Source organism: Colius striatus, chromosome 9 (genome assembly GCF_028858725.1).
Source record: "Colius striatus isolate bColStr4 chromosome 9, bColStr4.1.hap1, whole genome shotgun sequence".
NCBI lineage: Eukaryota > Metazoa > Chordata > Aves > Coliiformes > Coliidae > Colius > Colius striatus.
This window is the reverse complement of record NC_084767.1, coordinates 10433664-10449674: the sequence shown is the minus strand read 5'-3', so window position 1 is coordinate 10449674 and position 16011 is coordinate 10433664. Positions and strand designations below refer to the sequence as shown.

Here is a 16011-nt window from a genome sequence, read left to right as displayed (position 1 = left end):
GGGCTGCGTGTTTCAGAGAGAATGAAGGTCTGATGCCGCCCAGGGAGATTTAATGTATGGCCTCTCTGAATGTAGCAGGCAACTGTTTGGAGAAAAGGAGACTCTGCTTGCAGGGCAGCTTTTGGATCCAAGTATGTGTCACCTTGCTGAGCTGCGTGTCCCATCTGCCAAGTCCTGGAAACGTCTTCTCTTTGGGTCTCGTTTAACATTTGTGAAATCCAAAGGGACGGGCAGGCTCGACCCCTCTCATCACCCCGCTTCCTTCTCCTTTCCAGCTCCATCCCTACAAGCGCTTTACTTAGAATGCATTAAAGAGCAAGCGGCTTTGAATTTCACATACTGCAGCAACTTGAAAGCACCCAGCAAAGAAATGAGAGGCTCGGTTTCAGAGCAGATCGGTGCAGGAGCAGGGAGAGCTCTGGCTTTCTCCCTGTGATGGGTATTGGCACCTCAGGGAAGGCAGGAGCTGCTCTGCAACGAGATCAGGCGCAGGAGGGGAGGGGAGGTGAGGGTGGTCTGGTGCTTGGCTTTCTTCCTTTCCCAGCTTGGTGAAATGGAGATTGGGAAGAGAATGAAGAAAGGGAATAACCCGAATGCATCATGAGGAGAAGCATGGGAGGAAAAGCATTAATCAAGCTGAAGGAGACTGTTGGTACAAGAATAAACAGATGTAAACTGGAGGTAAATATATGAGGTAGAAAATTAAGGCAGAGACTGTTAGGGAAGTGTTTCTGAAGCAGCTTTCTAAAGAAGGCAAAGACGAAAGATGCTTTGTGACTCGATTGGTGATTGAGATATGGAGTGATAGAGGTCTTGTGGAGCAAAATCTTTTGGCATCTGGGCTTTAAATAGGACATTCATGCTTGTCTGGTGAATTGGTAGAGTCTTTTGTGGGGTTTCACATCTGCACCGCTTTTAACAACAACTTCTGTGGCCTACCATGTTGCCCTTTCTTACAGGGTGTCCTGGGGGTTACACCTGCATCATCCAAGGTGACACCTCCCAAAGTTGAGAGTGCAGTTTACCTTTTGGGATATTAATTTTTTTGAGGAAAAAGAAGTAATTCTGTAGACAGGAGGAAGAAACATACACCAAAGCCAAGGTCTGTGGTTTTGAAAGGCTTTAGTTGTGTTTGTGCATTTGTGGCACTCACTCTGTAGCCTCTCTGCAGTTGGATGCAGAGATTTGCTCCAAAGTGCCCTCACCCTTTGCTCCAGGTTCCTGCTGCACATCTGAACATGGAGCTACTTTATGTTGCATGGATTTCCAAATGTTCTTCTAATCCCAAAGAAGTGAGTATGTCCAAGAGGTACACATCCACTTCTGTCTGGGTTCGAACTAGGCTCTGTAACCCGAAGGTAACAATATCCTGGCGATGCATTGACTTTGCAGCTAGGAGGAGGTAAAATCAGCAAATAAGGAGTGCATTGTGTTTCACTGTATGTCGAGGATGACTGTCATGGTGAGCTAGCAAATCCTGCTGTAATTGGCATAGAGGAATTTTGCCAAAGTCATGGAAGCAAAGTGGTTTGTTACTTGCCTTGGTGGACTTGAGAGAGATCTGTTTTGGATATCCTCTCGTTGACCTTGCCGAATTAACTTTCATGTGTTTAGAAGGTCATGGAGAAAATCATTAATATTAGATTGATTTGATGGCTGAAAGGTAATAAGTATTTCCTGCTTATCAGATGGGATTTGAAAGGACTTTGAATGGCTTGATTTGTTTATCTTTTTGCAATCTTAGCGAGAGGGATTTTGTATTGCGAGTTCAGTTTGGGGAATGACGTATGGTTTGCTCTCTGTTGAGGCTCCATAGGATAAAAAAGCAAAAACAAACCAAGAAAAACTGAAGCCCAGCTCCCAGCTAACTTGGCCATGCTGTGGGCTTTGGATATCTCATGCTGTAACGCTTTATGACATGAACAATAACAGATTAACATCCCCTTTTACTGGAAAACTCAAAATAGAAAATTTCAAGTGCAGAAGGGGGTTGGTTGGACAGAAAGCCAAATCCTGTAAACATGGCTTGGCACCATGAGGGTTTCATTGACCTTGGCAGGGCTGTGATTGGTTTCCCTTCACAGCAAGGCATCGGTGTTTGCAGAGATGTGGCAGAGCTTGTGTAGGACTGACGTCGCCGTGCAGCTCTCAGAGGCTTTTGCCCTTCTTGAACGTTTCTTGGATTTACTTCATGGTGAAACCTTAGGCTGCATCAGCAAAACGGGGTTGTTTTCTTGCCTCTCCCTCCATCTGGGATTTAACAAATAGGAGAGTCATTCTTTAAGCTGAAGGATGGTTATAAAAGCCATTTAAAATGGAATCCACTCGTCGTTTGACAGTCACTCAGCAGAAAAAGCACTTCAGAATCTTCCCAGTGTGGACTGTCTGAAGGCAGATGTGGCTTCTGATTTCTGTGGCTGTTTGGAAAGGAGGGAGGCTCAAATGCACCCACCTTGAACGATTGGGCAAGTACCAGAGAGAGGAAGGCGGGCCTCTTTTTTTCCAGAGTGAGGTATTTCTGATGCACTAGTTGTGTGAGGCTTTTAACGGGAACCCTCTTTTATTCCCTTGCAGAACCTCTGTATTGCCAACTGTATTTTTAAGATGCTTTTGTGGCTGTATGTCAGTTGTAGCTATAAATAAGTAATAAATGATCGAGGAACTGGCTGGAAAGAAAAAGAGGGGAAGAACAAAAACGAAACCAAATCTGAAGCTCTGTTTTGTTGACTGGGATTTTGCTGACTATTGGCAAAGAATGGAGTTGTGTGAAACTTGCTGTGCTGAGATGCTGAAGTTGTCCTGCACAGACAGTGGCCAATACCAGTTGGATAAGTTTGCAAAATAGACCATAATACAAGTCCCAGTCCCACCAAAATGCTGGAGGAGATAAAGTAATGCAGGAAATCCTTCTCCTGTCCCTAGAGAGAGTCACAGAGGGCACGTCACTGATGGGGAGCTAGAAGGTGCAAGCACAGCCCTTCCCTTCAGGGACTTTCCATGCTGGACTCTAGATCCAGAGCCTGTAGGTTTTGCTACCTACAGCATGGATGATCAGATTGAAAGGCCAAAAACACCCCAAAGGCAGTGAACCTGCTTCTGCAGGGTGGTTGGACTAGATGATCTCTAAAGGTCCCTTCCAACCTCTACCATTCTATGATTTTATGGTTTTTTTGGTATGTAATATAAAATTCATAACATATTAATGACATTAATAGTAAAAAAAAACCCAACCAACCCACAACAAAAAAAAACCACAACCAAAAAAAGAGAGCAAAAATGATTTCCTTTTTACCCTGGTGAACAGAAGGGAAAGCCTTTGAGTTTTCAAGTGAGGCTGGGACCTAAAGACTTTTCTACATTCGTTTTTGTGTGGTTGGGACTGTGAGGGAAATGCATTTGGAGTGGATGGACTTGGTTTTAGGTGACCTTCTTGAGTGAGTGTTGGTGATCATGTACCAAAGGAGGCATATGTTACTAATTTTTTTGAGATATTTTGAAAGAGAGCCTCTCTTATGGTGTATATAAATGGACTTTTCTTATCTCAGTAAAGTTAGCTGCTTGAGGGAGTATACTGTGTAGCGCAGGGATCCTGTGAGAATGGATTTCAGCAAGGATCAAATAGGTTTTATCTCATGAAATCAACACTGCCTGAAATTTTATTTGAGAGTATTGATACTCTCTGCTGCAGGCCAGATGCAGCCCAGGCTGGTAAGGCTAATTCACCTTGGCCACGCTCCAGCAGAGCATCCTGTTTCAAGCAGAGTGGTTCAGCCTGTGCTTATCTTTAAGCAGGCAGCTAAATCCTAGGGGTTTCACTCGTGTTCTGGACCATGGCTTCTTGACCTGGGGACAGATCAGCTGCAAGGAGAACTCGTAGCATGTTCCTCCTTCAGGATTTCTTTCTCTGGGATAGAGCTGGGCCCGTTACTGCAGAAGTGATGGAGTGATAGGCATGGGCTGGCTATTTCAGGGGTTGGTGTCCTCTGCTGATCCCTGCAGGGGACTGCCACTGGCCTTGGACCAGGTGTTGGGGTTGTGGGTGATGCCAGCCAGGCTCTCAGCTGGGGGAGGAGGGGATGTCATCCCTCAAGGCTTCTTCTGAACGGAGGAGACACATCATTAGCTGATCTTGGGCAGGAGAACTGGGACAAAGAGCTCAGGTGGGTTTGTGACGCGTTTGGAACTGACCACAATGCAGGATGGCTCCCTGGGTGCTCCCAAGTCCACTGTGGCTATGGGCTGGGGCCTCTGCTTGAGAGATGATTAAAAAAGAGAATTAAAACATGTTTTGGAAAACAGATTGCCTTTTCTGTTTGAAGTTTCCAAGAAAGCAAAGCAACCTGCCCTTCCCCCCACTCCAGATCCCACCTGTTTCGGTTTTTTTTCCCCTAGAAAAATGTGAAATTCATTAACATGTGGTGAAAGCAATGTAACGACGTCATCTTGATTTAAAATCTGTTTTAAATCTTCAAATGATGGAGCCAGAATCTTAACTGCAAATAGCTTTGCTTTTGTGTGTACGAGGCAGGCTGTCGACGTTACTCAAACGTCTCTGGTTTTAGTCCTTTAGCATCCTTTGCAACAATATCATTTGAAAAGAAAGCAAGAGGAGATGTAGGAAGGGGGGGGGGGAAGGAAAAGAAGCTATTATTATTCATGTCAAAAGCCAAGTGCTGCTCACTGTGCTCAGATGGAGCTACAGTGCCTTGTGAGTGGAGAACGAGCAGAGCCTGGCTTGGCAACGGCCGTGAGCTCTGCCAGCATCCCACGGTGCCCTCCTGTCAGGTGCCGTGGCTGCTTCTCCTCTCAGCTCCTTAACCTTTGGGCCACAGCTTCTTGATGTGCTGTTCTCTGACAGTGAGAAATACTGCTACAATTAGTTGTACAATTCCTGTCTGTCACCTCTGTCATCACCTCCAAGGTCTGCTTAGTCCCAGTGTTGTCCTGAATCTCCTTTTACACCACCTGTGCATTTAGTCCCTGTGGTCTCCTCCGGACTTCTGACAGCGAAGTAAGAGTTAAATCACTTTCTCTCCTAGGACTCAAACAGCATAATCCAAGCAATTAAAAAGGGCAGCAAAGGCGATCCTGCACCATCCCTGTGAACCTCGTTGCTGCTGCCACTGTGCTGAACGCGATGTTTTTGTTTGGGTTGCTTAGTGAAGGTCTGGTGCTAAGCAGCACCGCCTGCCCCAGCTTTTCCCCCTGCTGCTGCTCTGTGTGTCAGCTCGACAATTGGAAATGCTAAAAAGTTCTTTCGAGGTTTCGACTTTCGGGGAGTGTTTGGCTCTGAAATATTTGCTGGCATGAGATGACATCTGCAGGAGGCTGAAGTGGGGCTGTACTGTGGATTGTGGCCACATGCTCTTATGTGTTTTAGGCTGGAGTAGACCCAAACGTGGATTTATTGACCCTTTTTCATTTGCATTGCCAGCTCCATACCTACACAAGTGGACAAGTGTGCCATAGCAGGAGATGTAGTAACCCTGCTAGGAGTAATGTTGTTCCTCTGCCAGCCCCAGACTTAGGCATCATTAAATTCCCATGGGATTCTTATTTTGTGGTGGATTTTGCCTCTTACCTGCAAGTGCTACACAGCACTAGAGCTCACCAACAATGAGTCATTTTTGAATGGTCCATGTCTTAATCAAAGCCAAAATTGCCTGTTGTGTGGTAGCTTTATGTGTGTGCCACTCAATAATCCTTTGGTCTCTGAATGATTTATTGTCCTGTGAAGGGAATCTGCAACCAAACTACTGTCCATCTGTGAGTATGGAGTAGGCAGCATGGATGTTGGGATCCAAATGCTTTCAGGGACAGATCTTGGAGCCATTTCTAGGCTTTTGTATTGATGGGGTGTGAAGTGTTTTTGGGTGTGTGCTGCTCAGCCTCCCCTTTGGGAGGGCATCTTGAGAACATCTGGGTTGTCTGGTCCTCTGACCTTGGGCAAGGTGGGAAGACTCTCTGGAAGCAAAAGCAGGAATCCTGTTTCAGTGTTTCTTGGGAACAGTTAAGATGGGAAATGACCTCCATAGAAGGGCAGATGCGTCAGAGAATGTTTCTGGCAATATTTTAAGACTGTAATGAAGTAAAGTTGACTTAAACCATTGGCCAGAAAAAAAATAGATGAAGTGGTTGAAGCCATCAGCCCCCTGCTGATAGTGGTTTTGGCTGGTTTGGCTCTTGCTGGTCCTTGTGATCACTCCTCAAGCCATAGCCCTGTAGAGATGGACAGAAATGCATCCATAAATGATTGCTAATGAACCAGCTTCACTGAAAAGCAGAGCTGGCCAAAAAAAGTTAGGCTGAAGAGTAGCCGTGTACAAATGACACTTTTATCATAGTAGGTTTTATGCCTGGAGTCCAGTCTGCTCATGTCAGCATAGTTTTCTCCTTTGACTTCTTCCCTGCAGTTAATGTGGGTAATCAATGCACCTGCTGAAGGTGAAGCACAAATTCTCTGAAGTAGAGTTATCCATGCTCATTCTCCCATGGGTGTCTGTGGAACCTGGTAGAAGCTATGCATATGCAAAAGAGTTCATGGCCAGTGTGGCTGACCGAGACTAAATCAAAGCAGGAGAGAGCAGAAGTTTTTTACTCCAAAAAAACCCCAGACTTTGATTGTAAAAAACCAGATTTGGTTCACTGTGGACAGCCAGCCCTGGCTGGAGTTCCACGTCTCGTGCCACAGCCGTCAAGCAAAGGGCAGCCAAATGCGGGTCCTCTTGAGCCACGTGCCCGTCGGCAAGTTGGTGTGCAGCCTTTCTGTCCAAGCTGCTTGGTTTGTTTCATGGCCTGTTCTGTTCTCTCTGCCCATCTACCCTCAGATGTTTGCTGCCGAGGAGAATGTAGATTTTCGGATACACGTGGAGAACCAGACGCGAGCGAGGGACGACGTGAGCAGGAAGCAGCTTCGGCTCTATCAGCTCTACAGCAGGACAAGTGGGAAACACATCCAAGTGCTCGGCAGGAGGATCAGTGCCAAAGGAGAAGATGGAGATAAATATGGTAAGAATATTTACTGGGATCTCCCAGACTCCAGGTCAAAGGCTTTAATCCTGGACGTTGGGCTGAGAACCTCTTGGGAGGAAAAATAAGAGCAATAAAAAGGAGGATAAAAGGAAAACAAACCCTTTTCAGGTTAAGAGCGTGGGATTTGTTGTGTTGGAGCAGGCTGTCAGCCCAGCTCCCAGCTGCAGGCAGTTCTCACAGCAGTGTAATGCCCCAATTTATTAGTGTGTGATGGTGCTCGAAGAGAAAAATCTTCTTCTGCCCAACGGGTGGGCTCACAGAGAGTTCTACTGTAATTCACAAGTGATACCCAGGTTGGTGGTTGGGGATGTTCTTTGCTCACAGACCTTGGGCTTGAGGTTTTTTTTAATACAATGCTTTCATGAAGCACTTTCATCTTTTGGGGTGGAGGAAATACTTGGTTTAAAAAGAAATTAAGCAGACTTTGGAGCTTTGCATGTACCCCAGAGCTTGAGTTGGATTTTGGGGAGCGTGGATGCTGCAGGAACACAAATAATTGAACTTCTGCCAGGCTGGCAGCGTGTTCAACTGTTCTCACTGTGTTCTGCACACAAGCAAGGTGCTACAAATGCTGCTAGCAGGCTGACTTATAGAGAAGATTAGTGGTTCTGGTACATTTTGAGGTGGTTGTAGCACAGATACTTCTGTTCATGTTGGTTGCTGGAAGGACTTAACGGGCTTTTCAAAGGACTGATCCACTTTCTCTTACGGATGTACAGCCTTGTGCTGTGTGTCTGTGTAGGCGTTGGGCAATGTGCGTGGTGATGTGAGGTTGGCTTTGTGTTCAGCACTGGTGAGGTGGAGGTGGGCCACCATGATGGCAGGGCAAAATCTAGGAACAGATTTTTCCCTTGGGAAGCTTCAGGAACGATGAGGTACACACTGTGCCTCTGCCAACATGGGCAGAGGAGCGTGGTGAGCTGTGCCACAGGAGGTGACAGCCAGAAAGCACCTGGCTGGTGTGAAACGAACCCTGGTCCCACAGTCTCTCAGAGAAAGCCCTGCCCGAGGTCTCATCAACCTCATCCTTTGTCATTCCCAAATTTCCAGATAAAACGGGGGTCGAAAGTGCCACCTGGCTGCCAATTTTTGTGTCATTTTATTGCATTCATCCTCTTCAGGTTTGATATGTAAACTAGCGGCCGAGTGCTGCTGCTGGCTTCCCAGGAAGCTGCTCTTGCCCACAGTCCCTGTCAGGTAACGTGATGTAGCTTTCCTCTCCATAAAAGAAGGCAGCATTTACAGTGGGGTACAGCAGGGAAGTGTGCCCGTGAGCAGCTGACAAGTGCTAATTTATGTGTCAAAGCCCATCTTGTCCCCTTCATACATATGCAATCGTGTCTGAACAACAAATCCTGGCAAAGGAGCTGGCTGGTGACCGGTGCTGATGCTGCACGTTGCAGAGCCCGAGATTTCCCTTCCAGGGAGCTCTCTGGTGCCTGCTTTGCTGCTCACCACCAAACCTCTGTACTCTGTATGCCTTGGCATCCTCCTCCCAAGCCTGAGAGCTCTGGCCGTGGAGGCTGTTTGCTGCCAGCCCGGCTGCTCCCTGCTGACCCGCCACACGCTGCCTGATAAAACTCCTGGATGTGTCAAGCTGCAAAACCTTCCCATCTCTGGCCCTGCTGAAAGGTTATGGAAATCTGGTCATCATCCTGCTTGGCATGGGAACACTTAGAGCATGATAATTGGGGAGACAGTGAGGTGTGGGACATGGAGGTCCAGGATGTGACCATGCAGAGCTCCTAGCTGTGATAATGAAGGGGGGAGAGATGTCAGAGTTACTGAAGTGAGAACCATCTGTGTTACAGCCAGAACTGGATACAAAGGCAATGACACAGGACTCATTATGTGCTGGGAAACCCTCCCCCCGAGGCATTATTATGGAGTAACCTTTGATCAAGACCAGAGAGAGGCTTAAACCGGGTCCGGGGATCTCAACAGTTGCGAACTTTTGATCCACATCTCCGTCTTGCTGGTGGGATCTGCCTCTGAAGGAGACACTTTCCCTCTCCTGCAGCAGATGGCTGTTTTTCCCTCTGCCCTTTTCCTCCTCCTGCCGCTGCGCTGGCAGAGTGAATCAGAGCCAGGCTTAGCACTGGGGAGTGCCCAGCTCCTTTCTTGGCTACATCACCCTTACAGACAGTGCAGTCTCCCACAGCTTCTCCCACTGTCTTAACCCTCTCCCCACTTACAGTGGAGGTGATGTGGATCCATGTCCTTAAGGATTACAGCCCAGGGAGGGCTTTGGGAGGACGAGCAAGAGCCAGTGTCTGGGAAAAGGCAAGAGATGTGGGGAAAGGTGCCCGTGAGCTGGCTCCAGCCCTGAATTCAACTCAGCCCCCTTCAGAGAATGTAACTAGGCAAGGGCAACACGGACTCAGTCTTAATGTGGGAAGCTCTGTGGAGCAGCATGGCTGTGACTAAGGTCCATAGTGCTCATCACCAGCAATTAGCACTAGCCAGTTTTAAGGATGGGGGAGCTAATAACATTTTATCACCTCCCTTCTCCTCCCATACATTCACAACTGTTGAAAGAACAGTGTCCAAGGGAAGAGAGGCTTTCTCCCTTTTTTTTTTTTTGCACATATACAGCTTCCAAATGGCTGGTGTGGGAGGCTTGTCCTGCCTTTGAAGGGAGGGTAGTTTTATTGCAAGGCTTTATTGACTTCTGTAAAACTTCTCACCTCTTGGTTGAAGAGAATGCCCAGAAAAGAGAGGAGGTGACAGATCTCAGGCAGTGAATTGCTCATTTCCAAGCAGCCACCTTGAGTACAGCAAAATAACCAGCCAGGCCTGGTTCAGGGAGAGGAGATAGTGGGAAAGCCCCCTTGAATTGTTTTATCCAGGTCTGCAAATGCCACGTGCAAGGAGAAATGCAAGCCCTGCCATACATAGTTGTACTGGCATGGTAACAATTCCTGTGTGTAATTTTTGGTTTATGGTTGGGTTCTTTGGGGCCAAGATCTGGCCTCATGTGTCAAATTATTAAATGGCAAATTAAGTCAGTTAATAGAATTAATTGAGTCGATGTAATCCTTTTAATCAGATGGATTTGATCCCTTCTCAGATGAATTAGAATCCATTAACAGATAAGTCAATTATTGGGCTAAATTAAATCTAATAATAATGTCCGCTGCTCACAGCAATGCTAATTAATCTAAATACACTTACCTATCTCCCAAGGTTGGCTTTTTTTTTTAAGGCTTAATTGATGTTCCTAAGTGCTCTGAGATCTTTAGATAACAGACAACCTATGTGAGCAAAATATTATCTCTTAGCAGACTATAAACTAATTAAAAGGCTGATCTATTTACAGATTGCATTTTTACTTTAATCTCTTCAACCAATTCAGAAGGAGTTTGCACTGGCCCAGAGAAACAATATTCCTGTTATATGCTTATTATTAGTTTACAGGTTCCTAAGTGGCCCTTTCATTCAGAAAATGAAAGGGGGAAGGAGAAAAAAAACAACCATTAAAGTGCTGACAAAAGAAAAAGGAAAAGACCTGGAACCTTTATATTCTACCTCCGATAAATGGTACAGATAGGGAAGAGAGGGATCAGTGACCTGAAACCTTAGATCCTTTCATTTATTTTCATTTCACAAAAGGCAGAAGACATTCTATCCTGTTTGCTCATGAGCTTTGTATCCGGTGCAGTTGAGGAGACAGAGCTCTCTTGGTTGGCTGATGGCATTTCTTTTGCCTCATTTGTATTTCACAGCCATGTGATTGCAATTTTTTGTTGTTGTTGTTGCTTTAATTTGTCTTCAGCTACTGCTGGCCTAGGGGGTTGAGGAGAAGTGATAGCCATGAGGCTGGGAGAGGTCTGTGATAACTTTTGTTGGTGGTGAGTGCTGGGATGTGGTGTATGTAGACAGATTAGTCAGTGTGTTCCAGGTCGAGTATCCAGAGGTACTTTGTCCATTGACATATCACAGCTTAACAAAACCCCTTCTAGGGTCTCCTAGAAGGCTGTAAACCATCTATTTTATAAACCTTGCATGGAAGGCTTTGTCTGAGGACACCCTACACAAGGGGCAGAGTGCTGAGGTCTTTCCTCAACATCTTGCCACTGACAGCATTTTCACCCTTAGCTAGTGAAGTCCTCCTAAGGAGTCCCCTCACTTAGTTCAGTGGCTTTTGCCTCAGAACTCGAGATGTCCCTAAGGTTTGGGGAGGTTAACAGAGCTAACAGGGTGTAGAGAGCTGAGGGAAGCAAATTCAAGAGGTGGTCTGTATGCATGCTGCAAGGCTTTACCTCCACGTGTCGTGTCGTGGGTGAGCCTGGCATACAACACCACACCCCATACAGATGTGGGGGTTTTGGGGTGTTACAGGGAAAGCAAAGAGCTCAAGGAGATGGATGCCTCCTTCCTGGGGCCACCCCAGCCTGGGTGATGTGCTCCAAGGCTTGCAGTCCCACTTTGTGTTCTAGCTGAAGCTTCCCAGAGATGCCAGTGGACAAGCCCATGGAGAGCACATTACAGCTGTCTAGACATCGGCCACACTCCATCCCGCCGGAGATTTCATTTGTGGTAGAAGTTGGCTCTGTTCCATGAGGAGGTGTAATATGTGTGGAAAATATTATTATAGCAAAATAGCCTCCTTTTAATTGACTCTAAATTTTGCAGGATTCCTTCCTAGGTTTGGGTAATCCTGTGCTCTCCAGAATTAATGAGCTGACATAACACTTCTTGGGGTTTGGCAGCCTGACAGCTAATTTAGAACTCCCTAAACTCATTTCACTAATGACTCCCATTTGTTCTATCTCAAAGCCTGGAAACAAATGCAAAATACCACTGCCATTGTCCCATCTTTAGCAGGTCATTCTTTCCCCTTAGTATTTCTGGCACCTTAACAGCAAGCTGCCTTGGGAAACCTGATTAACCCTTTCCTGTCATAGAACAGTTAAAATCAATTTTGATCTCCTTCCTGGGAAGATCAGGAAGGAAAAAACCTGAACTCATTGTGACTGCAAAGTGCAGAATTAACCAGCAAGGAAGATGTGAGCTCTAGCCCAAGTAGCAATATGATTTAGTTATGTATAGCCATATTTCCACAGGCTGGACATTCAGAAACCTGCTTTTCTTCCCAGGAGCCAGGTGTGTGCCATGGGATTGTCTGTCTGGGAGCAGCTCAGCCCCAGACCCACCTGAACTGTGATTCGCCTTGTAATTTATTCTGCTGAACCCTCAGGATGGCTATTTCCTATTTAAAGGATGTATGGCTGCCTCCAGTCTCTTCCCATTACAGTTTTGACGTGACAACAAGACAAATAATTTTTTTTTAAAGACCTTTTATCTTCTAAACCATTTATTTTCACTTACTTAGCCCGGGGGCAGAGCTGACCTCAGCGTAAGGGATGATCATTCACCATGGCAGCTGTACAGTCATATGGGTCCTGGGGACTGGCCTGAGCCAGAGAAGCCTTTGCCCTCCAGCTGCTGTGTTGTGGCTCTGGGTATTTTTTTATCCCCTTCTTGCCCAACATCCTTTATTTCTTTATTTATCCCATGCTTTATTAGTTAATTTATTTCTTTCTCCTTAAAATATCTGCAGTGCTGAAGTTTTCCACTGAAAACTTGGGGATGGACTGAAAGTCTCCAGCCAGATGGCTGCTTTGATGACCCACATGTGGGGTGGCTGGAGCTGGAGCTCCTCACTTTCCAGGTGACACTCAAAGGTTCAGCAGCCATTTGAAATGTGCTGTAAGCATCCTATATGAACCATCCATCCCTTTAAGCCAGTTGTGCTTTCGGAGCTGCCGTATTCTGTGTCAGGGTAGGAGGAGGCTCTGCTTGGGTGAGATGAGAGGTTTAGGAAGAAAAATCTGAGCCTTTTTCACTTTTTGACAGTATCAAACCTATTTAAAACAATGTATTTGTTGCCAATTTGCCATTTTGATGGCTGCTACCCCAAGCTCCTGCTGTGGCCAGCTTCACACCTGAAGTTCAGCTCTCTCTGCACTGGTCCCTGTTTTGTACCTGTAGTAACAACAGAAGCTGTTTATTTCTCCTCTGATGCTACAGTGATTTTTTTTTTACTTAATTTCCTTACTTCTGGACCTTGAGGTAGCTTAAAGAGCCTTGACTTTAGCAGAACAAACCCCATAAACATCACCTTTTAGCTCTGCCTCCGAACTTTGAGCCTCCATAATCACTGATCAGGGTTCTGACAACATAAGGCCTGTCAGTAAATATTAGGGAGCCAGAAATAAGGAGGAGAAGTAATTGAGAGGTCTGCTGATAATTTGTCATTTTTAGTTTATGTGTGGAGTGGAAAGTGAAGCTACAAAGTGAAAAATCTTTATTTTCATGCAAGCCATACGAGGGTTTTTGTTAACAGTTTGTGTGTGTGTATATAATTCTGTGCTGTGATTTAAGTGTTCCCATTAGAAATGCAGAATAGGAAATAGGATCCCATCTGTGAGCAATTTAAGAGGAAGTGAGACAATGGAGTCGATTGCTGCTTCAGTTTAGATAATCAATACAAATATTATTAGTATAGTGATTTATCTTCCAAGACACTTTATGAAAATGTGAATGCCAGACCCTGAAGACAGGTCAATATGATGTTATCTGTTCCTGCCTTGCTGTGATTACAGGGTTTTCCTCCCCCACCCCACCCCCATGAAGCTCCAGCAGCTGCTTTGCTAAATGTTCTTCCCTGGCTGTGATGAAACAGTGCAGAAACAAAGTTAGGGCTTTGCTTTCTCTTCTATGGCTCTGAAGAAGCACTGTGTGTGGGGTTTTTAACACTAAAAGTACATTAAAAAGTGGCGAGAAGTGGTTAGAACCTTTCCTATAGCTTTTTTAAATAGAAAGTGAAGCTTTTAATCCTTCTGTATCTGCTGGCTGTTTACTTCATTGAGGCAGGGTGAGGTTTTTAGGACTGATGACATACTCATGAATAAGCACAAAGATTACTTTTATCCAGAATTTGTACCTAGGGACTGCCAGGTGGGTACTGGATGATGATCTTTAAGGTCTCTTCCAACCCAAAGCATTTTACAGTTCTATTACGAAGTTCTGGAAGAGGTTTGCACAGTTATATATACATTTGTTTAGACCTGAGTGATTCTGTCCTCAAATGCTAGAGGAATCCAACCCCTACCATTCTATGACTCTATGAAATCCTTTGAGGTTGTTGTAGTTGTTTTATGTATCCACTATCAAAATTTGTGTTGTGGTATCAGAGGTTTTCCTCCATTTGAGCATTTAGCTAGTCATGAGTCCAAGTCAGTTCTTGGGATGCAGTCAAAAGTGCCCTGGAATAGGCAAGTCTACATCTCTGAAAGGGTTTTCTTGAATTGCTTTTACTTTGGAGAGGGGGGAAAGAGAAACATTGTCAACAAATTGTCCTGTAAACTTTGGCTTTGATGTACATCATTGTTCATATTGTCAGGTGGCCACTGGGATTTGTCCTTCATCACAAACATTTGGAAGGAAAGGAAAAATGTCAATTAGTAGAGTTATTAGGAACCCTTGGTGTGTAAGGGGCACATTTCTGCTTGAGGATAACCTGACATCTTGCTAGGTTGCTGTTTGAGGCATATAATGTTGGTAGCTTGCCTTGCTGGAGACTTGGTGGTTGTGGTGTTAGCCAAGTCGCCCAGCTGGAGCATCTCCCATGCTCCGCTTTGCCCAGGCTAGGTGGTGAGACAGTGGGGTTGGACCCTCTAGGCAGTGTGGAGAGAAGGACCTTTGCTCCTCACATATAACAAAGTGGCATGAGTTTCATCTTCACCATCTCCTCGTGTGTCCCTCTCTCATCTCCAAAGCAAGGCTCACGCCATTCCCTTTCCTCTTTGGTGTGCTATCAGGACAAATGCATTGTGAATGGAGAGATGGTGGTAACGGAGATCGCATTGGTAGCCTGGCTAGAAGGAATGATTTGGTGTTTTTAGATGCTGTGAGACCATTCCTGTTTTCAGGTTGGGGTTTCTTCAAGAAAGGCGTTAGACTTTGTAAAAAAAACCCAACTAAGGCCCTTTAATCGCTCAGATTTCACCTCAGCTCTTGTAAAAACCAGATAGTCAGGAATTTCCGCAGCTGCGAGGTGGAGCACAGCAAACATTAACAACGCCAGTAGCATTGCCTGGCCGTCTGGAAGAGGAGGGAAGAGCCCAGCTCCCTACAAAACTTCAGCGAGCCTCAGGCTCAGCGGGAAGGTGAAAAACAATGAAGCTCCGAAGAGGTGAAACCGCTGATGCGCGACGCTTGGAACTCTGGAAGAGTCCAGGAAGGGAGCTGGAAATACCCCCCCAAAAATTGACTATATCTGTGGCTTGAACGAAATAGTGTCCGATCAGCATTCAGAAACCGCTGAATTCAGGCCGTTCCAATACTGGCATTTTCCAGAGTGCCTGCCAGTCGGATGCAGAGGAGAACACGTGTGGAGCGTCTGCGGTCTCAGCGCTTGCGAGAAGGGGAAGGGCGAGCTGGAAGTAAAGGGAGAGAGAAGGTCCAGTAAAAAACACAAAACCAAACTACCAAAACCTTACATTTTTCTTCCTGTGAGGAAGAGAAGGGGGTGTTGTGGCTGGAGGGAGATGGTCGTGTGGCTGCGCTCTGTGAGCATCCCCTTTAATGAGCTGTGCCGGCAATAAGTGGTGTGTGTTTTGGTCCCTGATGAGTTTTAAGTATTTTGTTGAATGCCTGTAACAGACAATTTATGCTTTTATGGTGAGGCAGAAGCAAAGACCTTCTAAATGTCTCCTGAGCTTTGCGTCCCTGACTTCCGCTGTAGTCACTCTGGGGATGTGCCTCCGCTTTGCTGATGCTGCTTGGAGTGGCTCAGCTTAAAGTATCACTGGGTAGTATTTTGCGTGCTCTCTGAGAGCAGAAATGAATGCATTAGAGACCTTTCACAGCTGCCAAAAAGGGTGCTTTTCTACCCAAAACCCCTGCCATGCACCGTGACTTTGCCACCTTCTAGCTCGAATGAGTTTTGGGACTTCTCCAACAAGCATTTTC

At 45.9% G+C, this 16011-nt stretch overlaps 1 protein-coding gene across 2 annotated transcripts in view; it reads left to right on the top strand.

The window, feature by feature from the left end:
* Window positions 1-16011, top strand: part of FGF18 (fibroblast growth factor 18) — a 70874-nt gene that overhangs the window by 19539 nt on the left and 35324 nt on the right. For both annotated transcript variants that reach the window (XM_062002621.1, XM_062002620.1), the window contains exon 3: window positions 6828-7008. In XM_062002621.1, the coding sequence (XP_061858605.1) occupies window positions 6828-7008 (181 nt within the window). The remainder of the gene's footprint in view (window positions 1-6827; window positions 7009-16011) is intronic.